The 22593-nt window shown below is 39.1% G+C and overlaps 2 protein-coding genes across 4 annotated transcripts in view; one reads left to right on the forward strand and one right to left on the reverse strand.

Moving 5' to 3' along the window:
* Nucleotides 1-4475: 4475 nt before the first annotated feature.
* On the reverse strand, nt 4476-5228 carry LOC138917343 (actin nucleation-promoting factor WAS-like). Its single transcript, XM_070233353.1, has one exon. It carries the CDS (start codon nt 5226-5228, stop codon nt 4476-4478), a length of 753 nt encoding a protein of 250 aa, XP_070089454.1.
* Nucleotides 4581-22593, forward strand: part of RNF145 (ring finger protein 145) — a 51540-nt gene continuing 33527 nt past the window's right edge. Inside the window, exons 1-3 of one of the 3 annotated variants that reach the window (XM_023617308.2) lie at nt 4581-4746; nt 10612-10814; nt 18455-18563. In XM_023617308.2, the coding sequence (XP_023473076.1) occupies nt 10631-10814; nt 18455-18563 (293 nt within the window). In that variant the 5' untranslated portion in view covers nt 4581-4746; nt 10612-10630. Of the gene's footprint in view, nt 4747-4817; nt 5174-5326; nt 6040-10611; nt 10815-18454; nt 18564-22593 lie in introns of those variants that run through there. The other 2 variants (XM_023617307.2, XM_070232989.1) reach the window with 2 other exon arrangements.

Here is a 22593-nt window from a genome sequence, read left to right on the forward strand (position 1 = left end):
TTATTTTTCCTTTTTCTCCCCAAAGTCCCCTGGTACATAGTTGTATATTTTTAGTTGTAGGTCCTTCTAATTGTGGCATGTGGCACGCCACCTCAGCACGGCCTGATGAGCGATGCCGTGTCTGCGCCCAGGATCCGAATGGGGAAAACCCTGGGCCACTGAAGCCGAGAACTTAACCACTCGGCCACGGGGCCAGCCCCTGAAACTCTTTAAAATAAAAAGTTGAGGAAACAAAAAATCTTTCGGGGAAAATCTGAAAAATCCAAACCAAACAAAAAGCTGACTTGTTTCTATGTTTTCTCCCCTGATAGTCTCAGGAATTATTCCATAGGAGGTAGAAAAAGATAAATTTATTTTGGTATTAAAACTATGTAAGTTCTATTGCTTTTCCAATTATCCATGACAAATATTTATTCAGCACCAACTATGTGTCTGCATCTCTAATTGTTAATAGGGAGTTATAATTTTATCTCTTTCTGACTTTATTACAGAATAAATGTTGCCAACCAAATACTAAAGACAGAAGGAAGGGAACGAATAATATTTATTGAGAGAGCTTACTTTGTACCAGGAATATTAGCATACATCATTTCATTTATTTTTCATTATAATCCTGTAAAGTAGATATTATCATTATCCCTGTTTTGCAGATGACAAATGGAGGCATTTGTAAATTACGTACACTTGGCACAGGGTTCCACATCCAACAAGTAGGGGGCATCTGAATCTAAGAGTAAATCCTTCCTCCTACACTGCTGGTGGGAATGTAAAATGGAGCAGCCACTTTGGAAAATAGTCTGGCAGTTCCTCAAAAAGTTAAACATAGAGTTACCATGACCCAGCAATTCAGTTCTGTTCCTAAATATACACCCAAAACAAATGAAAAGATGTGTCCACACAAAGCTCGTACACAAATGTTCATAGTAGCACTATTCATAGGAGCCAAAAGGTGGAAACAACCCAAATGTCCATCAAGTGGTGAATGGACAGACAAAATGTGATATATCCATATAATGGAATTTTATTTGGCAGTAAAAAGAAACGAAATACCTGTACATGCTACCGCATGGATAGACCTTGAAAACATTATGCTAAGTGAAATAAGCCAGACTCGAAAAACCACATCTTGTATGACTTCATTTAAATGAAATGTCTAGAATAGGCAAATCTGTAGAGACAGGAAGATTAGTGGTTGCCTAAGGCTGGGGGAAAGGGAGTGACTGCTAATGGATTACAGGGTTTTTTATGGGGAGGGAGGTAGTGATGAAAATGTTCTAAATTGATTGTGGTGATAGGTGCATAACTCTGAATATACTAAAAACCACTGAAGTGTACACTTTAAAATAGGTGTATTGTATGGTATGTGAATTATATCTCAAAAAGAGTGAATGTCCCCTTTACTGAACCGTGTCACCTAAAAAAACAATAGTTTTCCTCTTAGAATCGGCTCTCAAAATCAAAACATGGGCGTAGCCAGGTGGAATGAGATTTTATGTATCATTTGGAGTCTTCTATTCAACAAAGTTAACTATTTTTGAATTGGATAGATAAAATCTCAGAGTGCCCAGAAAATATTAGAAACTAATAAAGTGAGTGAATAAATGAATAGATAAAAAGTCTCCGTTCTCCAATATTTCCAACGTTGGCTATCCAAGTTCCTTCGTTTTGGCCCCATTCTGTGAAATCTCTTATGGGACATCTTATCTCTGGATCTAGCAGGTAGTGCATAATGAACTGGCCGTGAGTTATGTGCAGATTTGCAACAAAGGACTATTTCTATGTGCTGATTAGCAATCACTGGTTCTATAAGGAATCCAGGGACTAGCCTTTTGGAGTGGCCAGAGCTGTAACCAACGTGCACTCTTCCAAACTTTGTGCTGACTTCCTCCTCAATGTTGCATACAGTCAGTGAACAGGAAGATAACCTTTAGAATCCTGAATGGTCTGCCATTCTGCACTCATAAACACTCCACTCCTTTCCTTCCAGCACCCGGAGCTAAGTCTTTTATGACCAAGCTGTGGCATTTGGGCATTTCCTTAAGCTCGGTTCCAGGTACTTATAAGTTCTGCTCCTGACCTTTGGTGATCTGGGTGAGTCTGGCGCCTCTAGAAAGTACTTCAAGTACTCTGCACTGGGATTGCTTTTTATCTGAGCAGCCCTCTCCACTTCCCCACTCCTGTTTTTTCTCGTGCTTTTCCTTTTAGTTTGATTTAGTTACTTGCTTCTGGCAATGTGGAGCTTTCCAAAACTGGATTAGCAGCCAATATAATAGCAGTAACCCTTTCATTACCACAGTAATTTTCTTTACTGGTTTTGAACTTCAGCATTTACAGGCAGCTGCTGTAAAATTCAAAGGTGAAAAAAAAGACATGTGGCTTTTTCCTGTTTTTACAAGTCCAGAGTACTTAGAGTGAGGGGTGCAGGGCTTTGAAGCCATTTTTTTTTTCTTTTGAAAAAAGGAAAGGTGAGAGCTGAGGTAGGCCTCTCCTCCATTTAAACAAAACACACAAATCCAATAACAATACCAAAGGAATATCTTCAAGATTCTGCAATTCACTCTAGAAGATGAATAAATCCAATTGGAATTTAAGATTTTTAGATTTTGGATTGAAATTTAAATATTTTTTTAAATAAAATTAACATTTTATTTTAAATTTTAAAATTTAGATTTAAATTTTTTTAAATTTTAGATTTTGACTTCTTTGTAATCTGTTTCTGGCCTTACGTTTTCTCCATGGAGTCAGGAGTAAAGTTGCTAAAATAGGGAGGAAAGCAAGGAATAAGGCCTTGCTATCTGGGGTGGTTTCCTATTCCAGTCATTAGTCATGTGGCCTCTGTAATTTCTTACTATACCAGGCTATATAAAGAGACTCATAAAACTACTGCCCTGGGATGTAGCAGGCCTGATTATTCCAAAGCAGTCTAAAGTACCAGGATGAAAGGTGAAATGTGCTTATAGAGAGTTATGAACACAATTCCCAGAAATTTCAAAACCTTGATTTCTTTCTTTTTCCTGCTTTTTTCTCCCCAAATCCCCCCAGTACATGGCTGTATGTTATAGTTGTGGGTCCTTCTAGTTGTGGCATGTGGGACGCCGCCTCAGCGTGGTCTGACCTAGCGGTGCCACGTCTGTGCCCAGGATCTGAACCAGCAAAACCCTGGGATGCGGAAGCGGAGCGGGCGAACTTAACCACTCGGCCAGGGTGCTGGCCCCTAAAACTTGATCTTTTTTATTTTTTTGAGATCGGCCCTGAGCTAACATAACATCTGCTGCTAACCCTCCTCTTTTTGCTGAGGAAGACTGGCCCTGAGCTAACATCCGTGCCCATCTTCCTCTACTTTGTGACATGCCTGCCACAGCATAGCTTGATGAGTGGTGCCATGTCCGCACCTGGGATCTGAACCGGCAGACCCCCGGCCACTGAAGTGGAATGGGCGAACTTAACTGCTACGCCACCGGGCCAGCCCCTAAAACTTGATTTCTACAGAGCTATCGAACTAGTAAAAGAGAAGTTACTCAGAATTTGATAGACTGATATCTCCAATAATTACATTTTCTAAATGTAGAGCTCGCTTTTACAATTTTAGCAGGATACAAAGGTTGCTCAGAACTGGGTTTTGCCATTTGAAATGCAGAGGCCAGAGACCTGAATTTCCAAGGAAGGCCCCCAACACAGAAATCTAGATTGAAGTGGGCTCATTTCTTTTGTAACATGCAGAAGTTGAGGCTTCACAATTTCAGGATGATCCATATAGTTGCGACATTTTACCCACTACTAGCTGTGTGTCTTCTGTGTATACTGTACAGACACTGTCACCCTCAAAGGCCAGACTGGTTCCAAGTAGCTACTGGCTCTCCAGGAACTAACCAAAGACAAAGCAAAGAACAGTGTAGGGAGTTTTTCTGGAGGGGGAATTTGTGGAAGGTCATGGTGAGGCACGGCAGTAGAAAAACTGGGCAATAAGGAGTCCTGCCAAAGCCCAGAAGACTAGCAACATCTGTGATTTCGTTCTGTGCACACACAACGTGCTCCAGGCTTTCTACTGTGGGGGAAGTTCGGAACAGCTCCTGCCCTAAAAAGTGTGTAGGCATTTAAATTAAGGTAGGAACGATGGTCAGTGCTAGCGACTCAGGCAGAACAAATGGGTTTCCTCGACCTTGGGAAGAGGGTGTGTACGCTAATCACTGGAACCTTGGACCAAAAAACAAACACACAAATGCCATTTCATTTCATACTATAGTAAAATTCTTCGAACAAATTCTTTAAACCAAGAGGTCAGAATTTTAAAATTAAAGATAGCGAACAGTTTCAATTCATTTATTCGGGCATCACTCATTTAGTCAACAGAGGTTTATTTAGCGCCTATTCTGGGCTAGGCACTGCTGAGCCATCACAGACATGGTCCCTGACGCCACGGAGTTGGCAGTCTAGGCCAATCAGTGAGGGAGTTAACTAAAATTCCGGCATCATTGCTACTGCGGTTGCACCGGCTGAGGATCAGCCCCTCCAATTCTCCCACGTGGTCCCGGCAGGTGAGTGTGGGTGTGAGCGCGTGAGGCTGGTGGTGTTTGGGGAGTGTGAGAGCGCACGTGTGTCAGAATGGCGGGTGTCACAGTGTGCGTGCAGGTGTCGCCGTGGTAGGCGTCTCCATAGCCGCCAGAGCCCGGCTGTGCGGGCCACGGGAGGCGTGTGTCTTTCGCCCACGTACCGGAGACAGCGCGGGAACCCCCGGCCGGTGTGATTGTGAGTGAGCGCGGGAGCGCGCGCGGGGGCGGGGGAGGGGGCGCGCCGTGCTGGCAGGGCGGCGCGCAGGCGCAGAAAGCGGGAGCCGGCAGCCGCCGCCGCAGAGCGCCGGGGGCGGGCGGAGTGAGCGCAGGAGGCCATGGCCGCCGCCGGCTGCTGAGGGGCTCGGCCTGTGAGCGCCAGCTGCCGCGGACGATGGTGACCGCACGGGTCGGGTCGCTGCCGCCGCCGCTGCCGCCGCCTCCCAAGACGCAGCAACCAAGGCCCGGCGCGGAGGAGCCGCCGCTGTGAGCCGCGCCGTCCGGGCCCCCGCCGCCGCCGCCGCCGCCCGAGGAGAACGGGAGGGCTGGCGAGAAAGCCGAGGAGTTGCGGAGCCCGTCTGCTCGCCGGCGGTGCCGCCCCCCGGGGAGGGAGGCCGCAGCCCGAGGTGACCGAGCGGTACCCCCCTTCTCATCCCGGCGCCCCCCGTCCACTTCCCACATCCTCCCTCCCCTCCCCCATCCCGTCGCCCGCTCCTTCCTCTTCTCCCCCTTCCCGGTTCACCGCCCTCCTCTCCTCCCATCCTCCACATCCCCTCTTCACCCGCAGCGCCCCCTCCCTCGCAGCCGCCAGCCCCTCTCGCGGTCCTCCGGGCCCCTCACCCTCTCCCTCCGACTCTGCCCTCTCCTCTCGGGGCCCCGCACGGAGTCCCCTCCCCCAGCCCCGGGCTGTGTCCGCCGCCGCCTCCCCACCCTCCTGGAGATTACCCTCACCTCCCCCGGCATTCCTGAGATGCCCTCACTCTGAGCTCTCCCCCATCGCTTGCCCAGCTCCCTGTTTCGAGGCCTTTTCTAAGCCCCTTCCTGAGCTGCTGCTTTCCTAGCTGCTCTTTTCCCCCAGTTCCCACTTCCAACTTTCCCTCTTCTGCGTCTTTGTCCACTTTGCTTCTCAGCTTCCCTCCCTCTTTCCTTTCGCCTTACCCTTGGGTCCACGCAGCCCCAAACTCGGCCTCCCCACTTTCATGCGGTTGGAGGTTGTTTGGGGGTGGGGGGGGGGGAAGGCCTGCCAAGCCGTTTTTCGAATGGGGACCCATCTGCTCTGCATCCCGTCTGTCGGTCCTGTTTAACAGTGAGGCGTTCCTTATCCTTTCCTTTTTGTCCTCATCGCTTCCTCTCTCGCTTGCCACCCTTTCTGCATCCCCCTCCAGTTCTGCTTTTCCCACCCAAGGACCCCCGAGACCTCCCTTCCGGAATGAGTCCCCTTTTTGTTCGGGTGTGATGAACTTCGCCGGCGTCTTTCTTCGGAAGCTTTTTGGTGCGTGGCGGGCAGCATCCTTGGCCAGACGAGAGGAGAGCTCCCTGGCACGGGCCTCTCTCCTGGCAGAGTTTTTGTGGACGTAATCCCCTAGCCCCGCGGCGGCAGCAGCTCCGCCGCCGCGGCTGCTGCTGCTGCTGCTGCTGCTGTGCTGCCTGCTTTGCAGCGAGCTGGGTTGGGGTTACTATAGTTCAAACGCATCTGAGATCAGCAGGCGTCAGGGGCGGGGGAGGTGCAGGGAGAGAGGAAAGGGGCTTTACAGTGAGAAGGCATCAAAGATTAATGGATGGCTTTGCATCGCAGTCTGCAGTAAACAGGAAACTAGTTAGGAAGGAGAGGAGAGGACTGTGTGTCTTTTTATTTTTTAAAATACAGAGTGTGCAGTTCTACTGAATCTTGAATCATGCCCAAAGGATGAGCTGTCGGTGCTGCAGTCGTGACCCAGGCTGCGCGCCCAGTGGCAGAGATAGCAGTTTTTATTTCCTCTGTCTGGTTCCTTAAGTTGAAAGATGGCCTTTGTATTCAGAGTGGACTCTGTCTTGGCCGCTTTGGAGATGACGAGCTGCCACAGAATTGCTAGTAGTTTATGTGAAAATCAGGTACATAAAAGTTAGCTAGCAGTGAGTGAGAGTGGGGAGGACCAGCTCTATTTAAAACGTGCCAGTGCTTATGTAAGAAGTGCCTTCTCTTCCAGGATATCTCAGTTTTGGCGGAGTTTACTTAGGATTTTAAGGTCTAGCTTTGCCCTCTCACATTTTCAGGACTAACCATCCTAACATATGGACAGTAAAGGAAATATATTTTTCTTAAGATGGGTTTTAGCTGATGGTAGAATGTTTTTTTAGTTGGATTGGACAAAGAAAGGAGATTAATGATGAAGAATAGTATGTTTTTCTTTTCATGGGGGAAAAAGGTGTAGAAACTTTCAGCCATAAATTGTGTTGTACTGAATAATTTTGAATTGGATCTATGGCATTCTTATTTTTGTCTTTTTAAAAGGAATTTTATCTGGGAGATATGAATACTGTTCATTTTTTGGATAAGAGGACATATTCCATTTCTGTTTCTTATTTAACATAATTCTTCAACAGGTTGAGCTGTGACTTTAAAAACTTAGGTTTTTCATATTGTTCAAGATGATTTGTTTGACTTCTTCATATTCAAAACCAAAATGCAATGTTTTCAGGAAAGTAGAATAAGGCCTCATGTGTTTCGTAACCCACAAATATGAATGGTGAGCTGTGCACAGGACGTTGCTGTGTGTATAAGCAGGGGGAAGTCATTTAATGAAATCGTTGTGGTCTTGTTTTTGGTTAGCATTTGTTGAGCCTTTTTTGCCGTCGTTGGAAAGAAAGGGTTTTCTTTTAAGCTGTTTTACTCTGTAGAGCATCTTTGAGTCACGTTTAGTTTACGTTACTTGTGAGACATTTTGTTGAAATATTACTCTCCTGGTTCTTTTCACATTTCAAGGAGGAAATTTAAAAATCTTGCAGGAAAGGTAAAATGTAGGTAATGGAACAGGGCCAGAAGTAGCTTTAGATATTTGGCTTTAGGAGTGTCAAGCCTTTAGATTTTATTTGCCTTCAGTTCTCTTGCTTTTTTTGAGGATTATTTGGTATTGTTTTGGTTTTAAGAGAATTTTGAGCCCCCTCTGACTTAGAATAGGCTTATTAGCTCTGTTTGACAATAAATCTAGGAAAAAGATAAATTAGCTTGAACTAAACATCACAGAGGTATGGTAATCTGTTCACCCCAGGAGAGAAAGGTCCATTTTTACCTCATACTTCTAATATAGTGATTTGCCAGGTGTAAGTGATTTCATGTATCTGCAAACAAGATAAATATTTCAGCATTTTGTTTAGGTGTTGGTTTAGTGTGTAGTGTTAGAGTGTAGTGTACGGTATTTATTTGTGATGGTCGTCACCCTGTCACGTGGTGCTTCTACTGTAGAAAGTTTCAAAATTATAAACTTTGGGGGGAAGTATTTTTTTTCTCTTTTCCTTCCGCAGCTCTTGTGGGTAACATTTTAGATTTAGTTTTCCGTGTATTAAATTTGTTTCCTCTGTACATGTCCCTATACATGGCCAGCTTGCCAATGACTTGATAAAATAACACTCACATATAGAAATAAATGAAATATTTAGTAAGCATTAGATTTGTTATTAAATGAGCATGTTTCATTCTGTCCAAGATCCTCCTTAATTCAGACGTTTCAGTCTTGAGTTTACTATGCAGTAGAGTTTTGGGATCTGTCTTGGACATTCCTCTGTATTAACAGCTTTAGGGACCCAAGATTTTCTTTTTATTCTTCTATTTGTGAGGCAGGAGTACTGGTAATTAAGAGGGAACATGTGCCATTCTGCTAATGGCCTTCTTTTGTAGGAGAGATCATCCTCTGTAAGAATTAGGGAGATTTTTTCCCCTACAAGTTCAGGTCTTGGTTTCTAATGCAGGATTGGTTATTTGTTTAGTTTAAATTTTTTTGTTTACCCCTTTAAGGGCTACAATAAATGGTGCAAGTTGGTACATTTAAAAATAACAAAATATTAAAAACAGAGGAGGGCTCCGAGTTAGATGAAATATAGACCACATGTATTAGTTTAGTAATAGTCCCTTTTTTTGTTACTTACAAAAGCAGTAGTGATTTGTATTGGATTCTAGAATGTGGAAAAATAGTTACTTTGCCATTGTGGTATAATGCCTGTCAGTGATATTATTATCTCCGTACGTGGTAATTTTTACACGTGACTGGTGGCTTGTGAGAAAAATCTGTTGTTGTGTACTTTAAAATAAAATCCCAAGAGTGCGTTGAGTGAACAGTTTGACTACCAGAGTAAGTAGTTATTTCCCGTATATTTCTTTAAGTCAACTATATGGCGTAGGCACATTACACTTTTTACCAAGAATTTTTTTTAAGTATATCCCCCTCCCCCCAATAATAGATGGGTATTCTAAGACATCTGGCAAAGAGAAAAAAATAGAAGGAAATAAAAATCTCCCCAGCCCCACTGTTGAAAGATTGTTAATGTGAATATTTTGGCATATTTCTTCCCAGCATTTTTTTTTGTTAATATCGTGAGCTTTGAGAAATTCAGGTTCCTGAATGGTATAATGTGCGATAAATATTGATTAGAGATTTTATTTTTCAGTGCTTTTTTTGCCCTTAGGATACAGCTATTTGGTTTTGATTCTCTTACAATATTTTTTTTCTTACAAAAGAAAATTATTAAGGTGGTTTTGTTCATTTAAAGTAATCAGAATTACAGTATTTATAAAAACATTAATTCTGCATTATTGGTAGGATATATATATAACATTTGGGTAATGAGAATGTTGTATGAGCAATCACTGATCAATAAAATCCATCAGTTTTTCAGAGATTAAAAAACATTAACAGTGTTCCAAGTTGAGTTGCCTTTTTTTTTTTTTAAACTAAGCTAGGAAGCTATGAAAATTAGAGGGTAAAATGGAAATACTGACAAATATTTAACCATAGCATAGCAATCTGTCACTATAATTTTCTTCAGAAATAAATGTTTTCATTTGTCTTGTAATGTCTGAAATTTCTGCCAGAGCTAGAATTGTGTTTAGCGTTCTCAGCAAAATTTTTAAAAGGATATTGTCAGAGCCAACAATCCAGAATTATCATTACTGTGAAAATTGTCCTTTACCCACTTTTGTTTGCCCTCTTCTCTTTCTTATAATTCCTTGGATTAATTTGCGGCTCTATCATCTAAAGCAGTATTGCGCTGAATTTGCCCTTTTAAATAGTAAGTTGTCCAGGGAGATCCTTCATGACTTTTTTTTTTCCATTCTACTACTCCTACTACTCATCAACAGCTAAGCAAAGATGGGCTGCAGACTCACAGTGCCTGACTTCTTCCGTGTGCCAGCATGTCTGTGTATCACGGGAAGATGAGCATTGTTTTCCTACTTTGGAGGCAGACCACGGGAATTTCAGACCAAGAGTTTAACTTTAATGATTCAAGGAAACAATATTATAGCTAATGTTACCTTTATATCATGAGTTATCTGGATTGTATTGATATCATGTACATTTAATACTTTAATTTTAATTGTAAGAAGGAAAAGGATAGACTATGAGATGCTGCAAACTAAATGTGCAGTTATCAGATTTTTATTGAATAGCTTAGGCTTTTCCATATAATGACAATTTAAAATTTGCCCTTTTTTAAGAGCTGCGTAAATCTCTCATAATTTCATAGGAGTGAATTTTTCTTTTCAAGTCAATTGGACAAAAGCTGGAGTATTCTTATAGGGTATTTTGTTACTAAATGCCTAGATTTGGAGTTTGGGGCTTTTTAAAACTAAGTTTTGAGGCCTGGACATTTAATCAGAATCTTAGGATTGGGCAGACTTGAAAGAGTCAAGGTGAAAACACAATACAAAGCTTATTTCATAAATATCTAGAAGTAGTAGATGTGGCTAAGGAGTTTTATCCATTGTAACATAGTTTTTGAATAGTATGTGGCAATCCTTAGATTCCTAAGAGGATATCTAAAAGCTATTTGAGCTGACTTATTTTTATATTTTGTGTCTTCTGAATTTTAGGCCTGTTCCAAGAAAAAACATGGCTGCAAAGGAGAAACTGGAGGCTGTGTTAAATGTGGCCCTGAGGGTGCCAAGCATCATGCTGTTGGATGTCCTGTACAGATGGGATGTCAGCTCCTTCTTCCAGCAGATCCAAAGAAGTAGCCTCAGTAACAACCCTCTTTTCCAATATAAGTATTTGGCTCTTAATATGCATTATGTAGGTAAGTGTCTACATCACCTTTTCTAATCTTTTAGTGAGCATTCTGATTTATTTTATGTCTTTGTATATTTTTGAATTTGGGTAAAATGAACTCTGGTTTACGTTAGAGGAAAACAGACAGTGTTGGATTTATTTTACTGGATGAAACTTTAAGGCAGACGAAAACATTTTGTGTTTTACTATGATAAAATGTAATGAGAAACGCTTTTCCAGATATTTGGCCTGTTCTAATTTGTCATGATTTTGGGTTGTGGTAGTAATTCAGAAAGTAAGCTTTTTTAAATCCAATATTCCTTATTGCTCCAAAACATTAATATCAGTTGAAGATAAATCATTCATTTCAGTTAAATGAAATATAGGAAGTATAATATTATTATAATATACTTTAAAATTATATTATATTTTATATAATATTTAAAAAATACTTGAAATATAATTGATATGATTTGGAGTTAGTGGTGAAAGTAATGTTGAGTGTAAAGAAATCAAAGTCAAGAAATATAGGCAGGAAACAGATAAAATTTATCAAGAATAAAAGTCATGATCCTTAATTTCTAGGTTAATTTTTGGTTTAAGTGATAATGGCAATATATTTTCATTTAACGTTACTGTTGCGTAACTCAAGACGTGGTTTGAATGATATACTATAGTGGTTTTATTAGTATTTTTTATTATTAGAAATTTCCATCAACAAGTATATCTCTTGTAAAATTGTGAAGGGTTATGTTTTATAAAATTATGAAGAGTCGTCCTGTCTCTGAGATTTATTTTTAACTGTAGATGGACTTTCTGGGTACGAAAGCTTAGCCCTGAGAACCTCTTACAGCTCTAAGAAATTACCGAATAGGCCACTGTGGGAAGAAGTTGGCATAGTAGGAAAGACAGTGTACTGGAAGCAGAACATCTGGGTACAATAAACTCATCTCTTAGATGGTACTACCTTGGGAAAGTCTGTGAAATGTTCTTTTATGCTGCAGAACACTATAATTTGCAGCCCTTTATTAAAGGCTTTGTATGTTAGCCAATTTATGGAAAAAAATTTCAGTCTGTTGTTGAAGTGCAGTTGGGTACTTGGCTTAGATTTTTAGCTTAATCAGCAGAGTAATTCACACTGTGGTTTAAAAATATGCTTATATATATATAATTTCTCAATAGATTGAAATATTTATTATAAAAACAGCTGCCTAATAACCAGAAACATTAATTTTAGAAATTGAATAGGTGCTGGTACAGTTGCAGTTCATACTCTCTCGCTCATAACTTTGGGAACTCAACAGAACCTTCTTGATAGACTTATTACATGCTATGGTAGAGTAAATTCAGTAATTACATGAGTAGATATTTTCAGCTTGAACAGTTTTTTTGGTTGGAGTAACCTCTGTGTCAAAGTATTATGTAATGGTTATGTAATGTTCTGGTTTACAGAATTTCACCCTTAAATACATTTTAAAAAGCAAAAAGCATAAAAAGTATAGTGAAAATATCTTCCTCCTATCTCTGTTCCTCATCCACTAAGTTCTCACTCTGAGCCCCAACAAGCAGACATTTTTATTTCCTTGTGTATAATTCTAGAGATATTTTTATGTATATAAGTAAATATAAAGATATATTGATATATAAATGTAAATATGTATAAAAATAAATGTATTTCCAACTTTTTGTACAGATGATAGCTTAATACACACTGTTCTGAGCCTTTTGTTTTACTTGACGATGTATTGTAGAGCCATAACTACTCTTTTATTCATGGAAGAAAGCTTTGTAGTCTGTTTTTTTTTGTTGACACTCTCTGTTCTGCCGTATCTTAAGATTTTGATTAAATGTTGAGCCTCCCCACAAGCCTCCAATTCTGTTGTATGGTGGCATAGTTTCTTTGTGTGGCTGTACCATAATTTATTGAACTAATTACTTTACAGGTGGTCATTTTAGATAGTTTCTGTCTTGTGCTGTTTGATTCAGTTTTGTACTAAATTTTGTGTAGCCATAATTTCAACAGGTCCAAATATAGCCTTGGGATAAATTACTAAAAGTGAAATTGCCGGGTTAAAGAGTATATAATATACATTTGTATATTGATCGATATGCTCTTCATAGGGTTTTACTATTTTGTGCCTCCACAAACAGTGGTTGAGAGTTCCTGCAGTCCTACATCCTTATCAAGAGTGTTATCCAGGGGCTGGCCCCATGGCCGAATGATTAAGTTCGCACGCTCTACTTTGGTGGCCCATGGTTTCCCCAGTTTGAATTCTGGGCATGGACATGGCACTGCTCATCAAGCCATGCTGAGGTGGCACCCCACGGGCCACAACTAGAAGGACCCACAACTAAAAAAAATACACAACTATGTACTGGGGGGCTTTGGGGAGAAAAAGGGAGAAAAAAAGAATGTTATTCAGCTTTTATATTTGGCTACTCCAGTAGGTGAAAAATAGATGTTTTTTAATGTAGGTTTAATTTCTCTTATTATGAGTGAGATTGAATTTTAGTCACATTTAAGAAAAACGTGCATTGCCTCTTGTGACAGTTGTCAGTTATATCCCTTGTCCACTTTTCTGTGGGATTGTTAGCCTTTTCTTACCAATTTGTGGGAGTTTGGTATATATTAGGGACATTAACCCTTTGTGATGAGTTGAAATTATTTTTTCCAGTTTCAGATCCCCTGAGTTTGCTTATGATTTTCTTGACATGCAGAATTTGTTTTTAATATGGTTTAATCATTTTTTATAGCTTTAGGATTTTGCGTCAGTTAGAAAAGCCTTCTCTATTTTTGAGTTTATGAAGAATTCTATCATGTTTTGTAACATTATTTTTGTGATTTCATTTTTTCCATTTAAATCTTTGCTACATTTAGAATTTATCTGCATTTACAGTGTGTTATAGGTATAATTTAATTTTTTTCCAGATAACTATCTGGTAGTCTCCATGTATTTATTAAATAGTTTAGTCAGTCTTTTCCTCACTGATTATTATGTACTAAATTCTCACGTATATTTTGTTCCAGTTCTGAACTTTTTTTTTGTTCTTTTAGTCTGCCTTGCTGAGGATTTAGATTATATTTACCTGTCTGATAGAGTTAGTCCCATCATTATGTAACAGACTTTTTCTGTTATTGTTAGTTTTCTGTATGAACTTTAGAATTATCTAGTCTTGTTCCCAAAACAAACAACCCTCTTGACCTTTTTGTTGAAATTGCATTATTACTAAATTTTAAGTTAGGATGAAGAGATAGCTTAAGGATGCTAACTCTTCTCTATGTAAGAACACAGAAAGCCTTCCTGTGTTCAAGATTTCTTTTGAATCCTTCTGGAGTGTTTTAAAGTTTTCTTTATATAGGTCTTGGACATTTATTGTTAAGTTCATCCTAGGTATTTAATCTTTTTTATTGCTATTCTAAGTGATTTTTCCTCCCCTTTATATCCTTTAATTGTTTTTAAGAGCTTGAAAATGAAGGTAGGGAGTGGTAAAGTTTGTGTTTATGGGATATAATTGTACCTTCAAATTTAGAAGCTTTCCAGTGTGGGTTCTGTCTTAGAACAGCAAACAGAAGTTACTGCCCAAATGTAATTGGTGGAATGTTAATTATAGAACTGTTTTGCAGAGTATAGGTTATAAAAAGGGGAATAGAAATAATATTAAAAAGGTAGAGTGGGGCCGTTTGTGAAAAGCCCTGAATGCATATGGTTAGGTATTCTGCCTAATTTGGTAGGTAGTGATGCGTCAGTGAAGGATTTAGAGCAGGTGAACTGTATTTTAAGAAAATTGATTTAGGCAGTGTTGTATAGGATGATGGATTGTGGAAGGGAGAAAACTGGAGGCTAGAAGACCAGTTAGGATTTTAGGCAAGAGGTAATGAGAGCCAGAACTAGCATGGTAGAAGTTGGAAACAAAAGAGTGAATATGAGAATAATTCTATTGAAACTGTGATCACTAAAATCATTAGTGAACTAAAATGTGAAACTCAAGCTTCGTTTGTTTACTCATTTACAGACCTTTCCATGTTTGTGAAACTGTTGACCACTTCTTTCTTGAAAATATTTCTGAATTCTTCTGACTTTCTGACCTTCCTTCTGACTCCTTTGCTGTCTTTTTCCTTTAGACTTCTTAAGTGTTGCCCAGAATTTATGTTTAGTTTTCATCTTTTGTTGTTTGGGTGATCTCACATAGTTTTGGCTGCAAATCTCTCCACTTTCCACTGCTTGCTTGACCACCTTGGTCTGAGATTAGTGTTCCTCCTCTGTCATCCCATGGCACCCAGTTCATACCTCACTATAGCACTTAGTATGCTGCATTCTTGAGGGTGCATATGCTCATCTATCTTCCTGACTAGATTATGAGCTCCTTTAAGGTAGGAATGGGGTTATTATCTCAGTATTCCCAGCACCTAGCTAGTGCCTGATAATGAATGAATTTCTAACTATCCTTAGACATGTTCACCTGAACATTCTATAGGCACTTCGACTTATCATCAGTCACTGAACTCATCAGCTTTACTTCACCTCAAACCTGCTCCTCTTTCTGTTTTTCCTATCTCAGTAGGAAAGCTGTTTTCTTGATTACCCAAGCTAGAAACATCAGAACCATCTTCACTTCCTTGTTCTCAACCACTCACCCATAGATCACCACTAAGACCTATTTAAATATGTATGTCATTGCTGACCCTGCCAACTCTATACGCTAAGCTACTGTTTTATTCCAGGTCCTCATTTTTTCCCCACTACTAACATAATCTTTAAATAGCGGAAATTCCTGCATTTTGTCAGGAAGATTCATCAGTGTTATTTTAAGCAGGTCATCATTTTTAAATGCTGCTGGTCTTGCTTTTTGATTATAAATTACTGTTGGGTTAGCTTCATTACATCAATTTAATTTATTGTGGTTTGTTTGGTTAATTCTGTAGAATGAATAGTGATACATATTTGCATCACCAATAGTTTTGGTTTGTATTTTTCAAATCATTAGATTATGTACATATTGTAGTTCAAACGATTCATTCATACTACTATGTTTTAGCGTAAGTATTCATAATCCCTCAAAAATCCTCTTGTGTGATATATTTTCTTCTCATCACAGAGTTATTTTTCCACTGGAGTGTGAAAATAGGGGTATAGGTGAGCCATAGGGTTTTTGTTGTTGTTCTGTCTTTTGTTTTCTTACCTCTTTTTGTTTTCTTCCCTCGCTTAAACAGGTTTCTATAGGATTTGAGAACCATTAGCACAGTCTAACTCATCCTATGCAAGGCTTTATATTGAGGCTTTAGCCACCAGTTCTGTCAGCATTATCTCCCAGAACTCTCCCAATACTCTTTCTGTTTACATCAAATTCTAGTCTAGCCTATAGAATTTACTGTCTCCTGAAAATATCCTTTGTGTTTTTATGGTCTCCATACCTGTTATTCTCTTTTCCTGGAATGTTTCCCCTTTTCTTGGCCTGATAAATATCAGATCATTCACCCGGAAGTCCAGGTCAAATTTAATCACTTAATCAACCATAGCCCTTCTAATGTTTATTTATTATAACACCAATATTGTATCATAATTTTGTCCATGTTTATTTTTTCACTAGACTGTGATTACTTTGTTCTTCTTTGGATCTTCCATGTGTAGGAATGCATATGGCTTTACATGTAATAATGTGGGTTGAGTGACTGGATAATTGAAAGAATGAATGAAAACAATTTGTTCAGTCTAGAGGATTTGACAGCTGTTTTTATGAGATGTGCAGGAGAAGAGAAAGATAATATCTGGAAAGGAAAATGATAGTTCATTAAAAGATGTGGAGGATCTAAGGAGCGGTATCATGTGATAGATTGATTGGAAAATCCTTCAGCCACAAACACTGCAAATGCTTGCTAAATATAATAAACATCCTTTTAAATACTGCTAAAGTCCTTTGAGATAGGGATTAACAAAATAAATTGGGGAAATTATTTTAAGAACTTCAAAGCAAATAGACATGCTTATCTCTGTCTTCTGCTGGATTTTTCTTGAAGTTAGGATGTATGAGAAATCTGAATTCTACCTCTAGTCTCTGGCACACTGCTCCTTTTTTCTTAGCTTTAAGCATGATTGATTCAGCATGAGAGGGGCATTAGGTGCTAAGAAGGGATATCTGTGTCCTAATAAAGACTCATTAATAAGGAAAATAGTTATAGAAGAGTAGACTGGGACCAGATTTTGCGAGACCTAGAATATCAGGCTGAGAACTTCAGAACTTTTTTTGAAGGTTTTAGAGCAAGAGAGTTGTCTAGATGAAAGTGATGGTTTTGGGACTGTTACCCTGGTAATGAAGTATAGGATGGAGGAGGAAGGAAAGAAACCGAAAGAAGAATAGCAGTATACTATTATATTACAGAGCAGGTTATGATGGAGCATAGAGACTGGAAAGGAAGGGTAACATATAGGAGGCCTATTGAGGAAGACTTAGCAGGACTTGGCGATGAGAGAAGAGATGGCTCAGGTTTGAGTCAGAGTGAATGGGATTTAGGAGAGTGAAAGAGGGGGTGAGCCAGCTTGTGAAGGGATGAGGAAGAGAGCTCAGTTTGTACTCATTTTATGTGAGGAAATTTAAGTGCAATATATCTCAGGCATCATGAGCTATGAGATGTCTACTTAGGATAAAAAATCGTTAAGTTTTTTTACTTATATAGTAGGTTCTCAGTAACTATTTGTTGATAGCATACATTTGGAGTGGTATATTTGAAACAGCAAAATAGATTGTTTGAGGTAGATAGTTTATAGAGAGGAAAGCAGTTGTTCAGGGACTAAATTTCCTCTGTTCATCTGGGAAGGTGAACAGAATGTTCAGGGGAGAATTTGGAGGGTAGAAGGAACTCCATGTCACAGGGCTAAAGAAGAAGAGTTTTGAGGGTGGTTGCTTCAGATGCTGGGACACGGACAAGCAGGACACGTTAGATTTGACAAGTGGGTAATTGTTGACTTCTTAGTTTCTTTAGAGTGGAAGAGTAAAGGGGTTTGTAGAGGTGTGTAGATTGTAGAGGGTACAGAGAGAATAATAGATGATTAGAAAATAGAGACATCAGTATAAATAGTTTATAACATTTGTCAGTGGAATGAGAAAACTAGGTAATATAAAAAGGGAAAGTCACTGTCAGTGCAGAGAGAAGTTTATCTTTCAGACTGGGGAAGAACCCTGCACATCCTCTGAAAACAGAGGTGTCAGGACTGGCATCAGGGGAATGAGTGAAGATGTAGTGGGTAGAGGGTCTTTAGAAGCTGGAAAAATAAGATCTTGAGTCAAACGGAAAGGGCAGCCTTAGAGAGGGGTGTTAAGACACCAATTTATTCCTCTGGGACTAGAGAATGAGAGAAGTGGTATAGAACAGATAGGTAGACATCAAGGAAAAGTGGATGATGAGTCCTGTTGTACCATTGTGTGATGTATTTGATTATAAAGCAGAGAAAAGGTACAAAAGGAGTGAAAAATTCTCCACAAAAAAATCCATAGTGCTTTTACTATGGTAAGCTTACTTTGATAGTAAAGTGAAAAACCTTAAAGTTGTTGAAACCCAGTTGGAAAGTAAAAATTCAAGCTAAGAAATTCAAGCTCTTTTTGTTAGTGTGATTAATTGAGAGACTAAATAGAATTATATTTTATTTATATCTCTCTTAATTTCTACTACAGGTTATATCTTAAGTGTTGTGCTACTAACCTTGCCAAGGCAGCATCTGGTTCAGCTTTACCTATACTTTTTGACCGCCCTGCTCCTCTATGCTGGACATCAAATCTCCAGGTAAGAATGTGACCGCATTTTTGAAATGTATGACTAAATTTAAAGTTTTCCTTTACCAATAAAATACTTTTCATGAACACTGTTGAGCTGAGGCTTTGGTAGGTATCCAAAACAGTTTTTTTGATACTTTTCAAAATAATTATTATCATACAAGATTATTAGCTGGGGTTATGCCTCAAATTTTTTTGCTTTTAAAAACAAGCTGAATTTGAAATGGGCCTTAAGGTTATGTTTACAAGAGACCCATGAGCTTTTCTATACTACATAAGAAAGAATTTCGAAAGACAGGCTATAGGAACATTTTGACCATTTGCACTTCATTACTTTCCTCATTTTAGGAAGTCAGGTTATGATGCATCAGAATCAGCATATGAGGCAGTCATGTATGTAGGTGGTGACTGGTATGGATTATTTGATGAGGTTAATTATGGAGCTAAGAATTTCTGCCTCTTTAGCAATATTATCTGTTTGCCTACGTTTGCTAGTCCTAAATTTTAAGACTGGTCTACCAGTGAATATGAGCTTCCTACTTTGGAACAGAATGTGAAAATACAGGTGAACCAAAGCCACACAGTAAATGTAATGGGGTATAATAAATCTAGGAGGTATAATTTCTTTTGTTTTGATCGACATGCATAACCATAATGAAATATATTCCCAAATCTAAGAAAACTGGCAGTTACTTTGCATATATAACAAAATACAGTTGTCTAGAGGTCTGAAACACAGATTTTGGTGTAGGCTTGAAATTTAATCTTAGAAATAGCATTTTTATATTACTAGAATTGAATGGTTGACTTTTTAAAAAATCAATTAATTATTTAATTTGGTGAGGAAGATTGGCCCTGAGCTAATATGTGTTGCCAGTCTTCCTCTTTTTGCTTGAGGAAGACTGTTGCTGTGCTAACATCTGTGCCATTCTTCTCTATTTTGTATGTGGGATGCTGCCACAGCGTGGCTTAATGAATGGTGTGTAGGTCCATGTCTGGGATCCGAACCTGCAAACCCTGGGGTGCTGAAGTGGAGTGTGCAAACTTAACCACTACGCCACCAGGCCAGACCCAATGGTTGACTTTTTAAAAACCTTCCTCCCACCCCGATTATAAAATAATGCAGTTCACTGTAGGCAATTTTTGGGAAACAGAGGAAATTTAAAGGCAGTTAACAGTCATCTGAAATTATACCACTCAAAGATAGACCTGTTAAATTCTGGTATTTCCTTCCAGTTTTTTAATACCTTACAGTTTTCACCACTTCATTGGATACAAAAGAGTGAAAATAAGTAATAGTCACTGACTCTTGGCTTCTCTTGTTGAAGCGGGACCTCCTTCTCCTTAATATTTCATCTAGTTATTTCTCAGAGGCCCCAACGTGTTTCCCAGAGCACTGTGTTCCTTGTCTGATTTCCTTGGCTCAAAATGGTGCCTGGAGGGTGGTCTCTTACTCTTTAACTTCTGTCACTATCCTTACCAAGGATAACTTCTGCCACTATCCTTACCAAGGATATGTCCTCGGATATCAAAGTTGCAAAATCTGGAGCTGCCAGAGCAGTGTGGCATTTCTTGTAATCCCCACAGTGTTTCAAATCAAGCTGTGTTTTACTCTGCAGTGGAGACAATGACTGTTCTAATTTCGTGTCACACAAATATGTGCCTGTGTCTTAGAATCCTTCATGAGAACAACTTCAGCCTTTTCCTGTAGCATCTTTCTCCATAGAGCTTAGACTAGGAGCCCAAGGGCCAGTACTGACACAGACAACGTGATATCCTTTCCATTCCGGTACCACCAGGCTCAAACCCTGACACAATCTATTCCTGTGGCCTTATCCAGACACCTCTGAATGTCAACTCAAGCTCGAGGTGGAGGTGTTTCTTATCTTGATTTATTCATTTTTAAACAAAATTGTGTTTGTAGAGTATAATGCCGTAGTTAGGGTATGGGCTCCTGAGTCACTGTTTTAGTGTGTAAATGAGTGCCTGGGCAGCTGAGAGTACCATATCTTTTGGGTAAGTGGACAGGTGATTGGATAAGTTCGAATTCTACATTTCTTATTTACTGCTCTATAATCTCAGTGTCACTTATCAGAAAGATAATGTCTTAGTTTCCTCACCTGTAAAATGGTGATAATCTCTTAAAGGGGTTATTGTAAAGATTCAGTAAGATAAAGTATGTGAAGCCCTTAGCACAATTTCTTACATAAAAGTTCTCAGTGAATTGTAGCTAACATTCTTATGTCTTGTTTTCATTTCTCAGCAGTGTTTTCTGAGTTTTCCTGTGTCATTAGTCTTTAAAAAATGATTCTTTTAAATGGCAGAGTATTCCATCATATAGCTAATAGAGTGGTAGCTTTTAGTGTTGATAGGATTTTGATGATCTATCAGAGAAATCTCAAAGTTCAAGATAGGGCAATTAAAATTGTTTCTTTTATTAGCTATAATTTTGGGTAAAAATACAATGAACCAGCCCTTTCCCTCATGGTTTTTCAGTTTCCATGTGGTTTAGTGGTGTAGAGCTGGTTGAAACAATGTAGCTCTATTTTTGTCTATAGTTTTACCATCCAGGCTTTTCTAGAAAGGTCAAAATTTTATTATGTAAGGATAAAGGAAGCCTAACAGTGTCAGAGGTAAAGAAAAACGTTTTTCTGACCATTCTTCTTGTGGCGATTTCAGCTTTTTAGTCTATGGGAATTGTTTTTCTAATCTGTAAAGTTTGTTTTCATTAATAGAAAATTCAGACTTATTTTAAATAATAAAAGAATTGTAATAACATTTTACAGTGTGCAACAACATTCCCTGTTCTTTATTTCATTTTTATCTTTATTATAATCCTTTGGGATTTACTGATAAAAAAACTGATGTGGGTAAACAACTAGGAAGGGATAGTCCCAGACTTTGACTTGAATCCAGGCTTTCTGATTCCTAATTCTGTACTCTTATGGAGGCAGTCAGGTAGTAGAAAGAAAATTAGTTTTAGAATCAGACTGAGTATGAAATAGTTTCCCTACTTAATAAGTATGTTACCTTGGCAAGTTGCTTCTTTGAAACTGTAAAGTAAGACAATGCCCATCTTAGGGAGTTAGTTTTGATATTAAATTAATGAATTTCAAGATAGGGCATATTTTAGTATTTCTCCTCTTAGTATAATTTACACTAATTGTGCTGTCTCACAAAAGGTTAGCAAAGATGTTATCTTTTATTATTTACAACTTGTCACATTTAATAAATATTGAGGTTTGAACCTGTCCCATTTATAAAATATTAAGGCTGAAGTTTTTAGTTTTTTCTCTTTTTTTTGGGGGGAAGATTAGCCTTGAGCTAACTACTGTTAATCCTCCTCTTTTTGCTGAGGAAGACTGGCCCTGAGCTAACATCCATGCCCATCTTCCTCTACTTTATACGTGGGATGCCTACCACAGCATGGCTTTTGCCAAGGGGTGCCATGTCCGCACCTGGGATCTGAACTGGCGAACCCTGGGCCTCCGAGAAGCGGCATGTGCGCACTTAATTGCTGCACCACAAGGCCGGCCCTGAGGTTTTTAGTTTTAAGAAACATAATGGTTCACATTTCACATGGCAGCTTCATAACCAAGTATATTTTTAAAAAAATAACAGCTTTATTGAGATATAAATCACACACCTATTTAAAGTATGCAGCTCAGTGGTTTTTAGGACAGTCACAGAATTGTGCAAACCATCACCACAATCGATTTTAGAACATTTTCATCACTCCAAAAAGAAACCCCATACCCATCATTGCAGTTACTCCCCGTTTCCCACCACTCCCTTCGCCTCCCATCCTGGGCAACTGTCAGTCTCTTTTCTGTCTCTATGGATTGGCCTATTCAGGACATTTTATATACATTAAATTGTACAGCATGTCGTCCTTTGTGTCTGGCTTCTTTTACTTAGCAAGTTTTCAGGGTTCATCCATGTTGTCGCATGTATCATTACTTTATCTTTCTGTCCAAATCATAATTCTATTATATGACTGTACCACATTTTGTTTATCCATTCATCCATTGATGGACAAT

This window comes from Equus caballus, chromosome 14 (assembly GCF_041296265.1).
Source record: "Equus caballus isolate H_3958 breed thoroughbred chromosome 14, TB-T2T, whole genome shotgun sequence".
Taxonomy (NCBI): domain Eukaryota; kingdom Metazoa; phylum Chordata; class Mammalia; order Perissodactyla; family Equidae; genus Equus; species Equus caballus.

What these genes read in the sequence shown, in the direction of transcription:
- LOC138917343 (XM_070233353.1), bottom strand. Translation starts at nt 5,228, where the DNA reads ATGTGGGAAGTGGACGGGGGGCGCCGGGATGAGAAGGGGGGTACCGCT.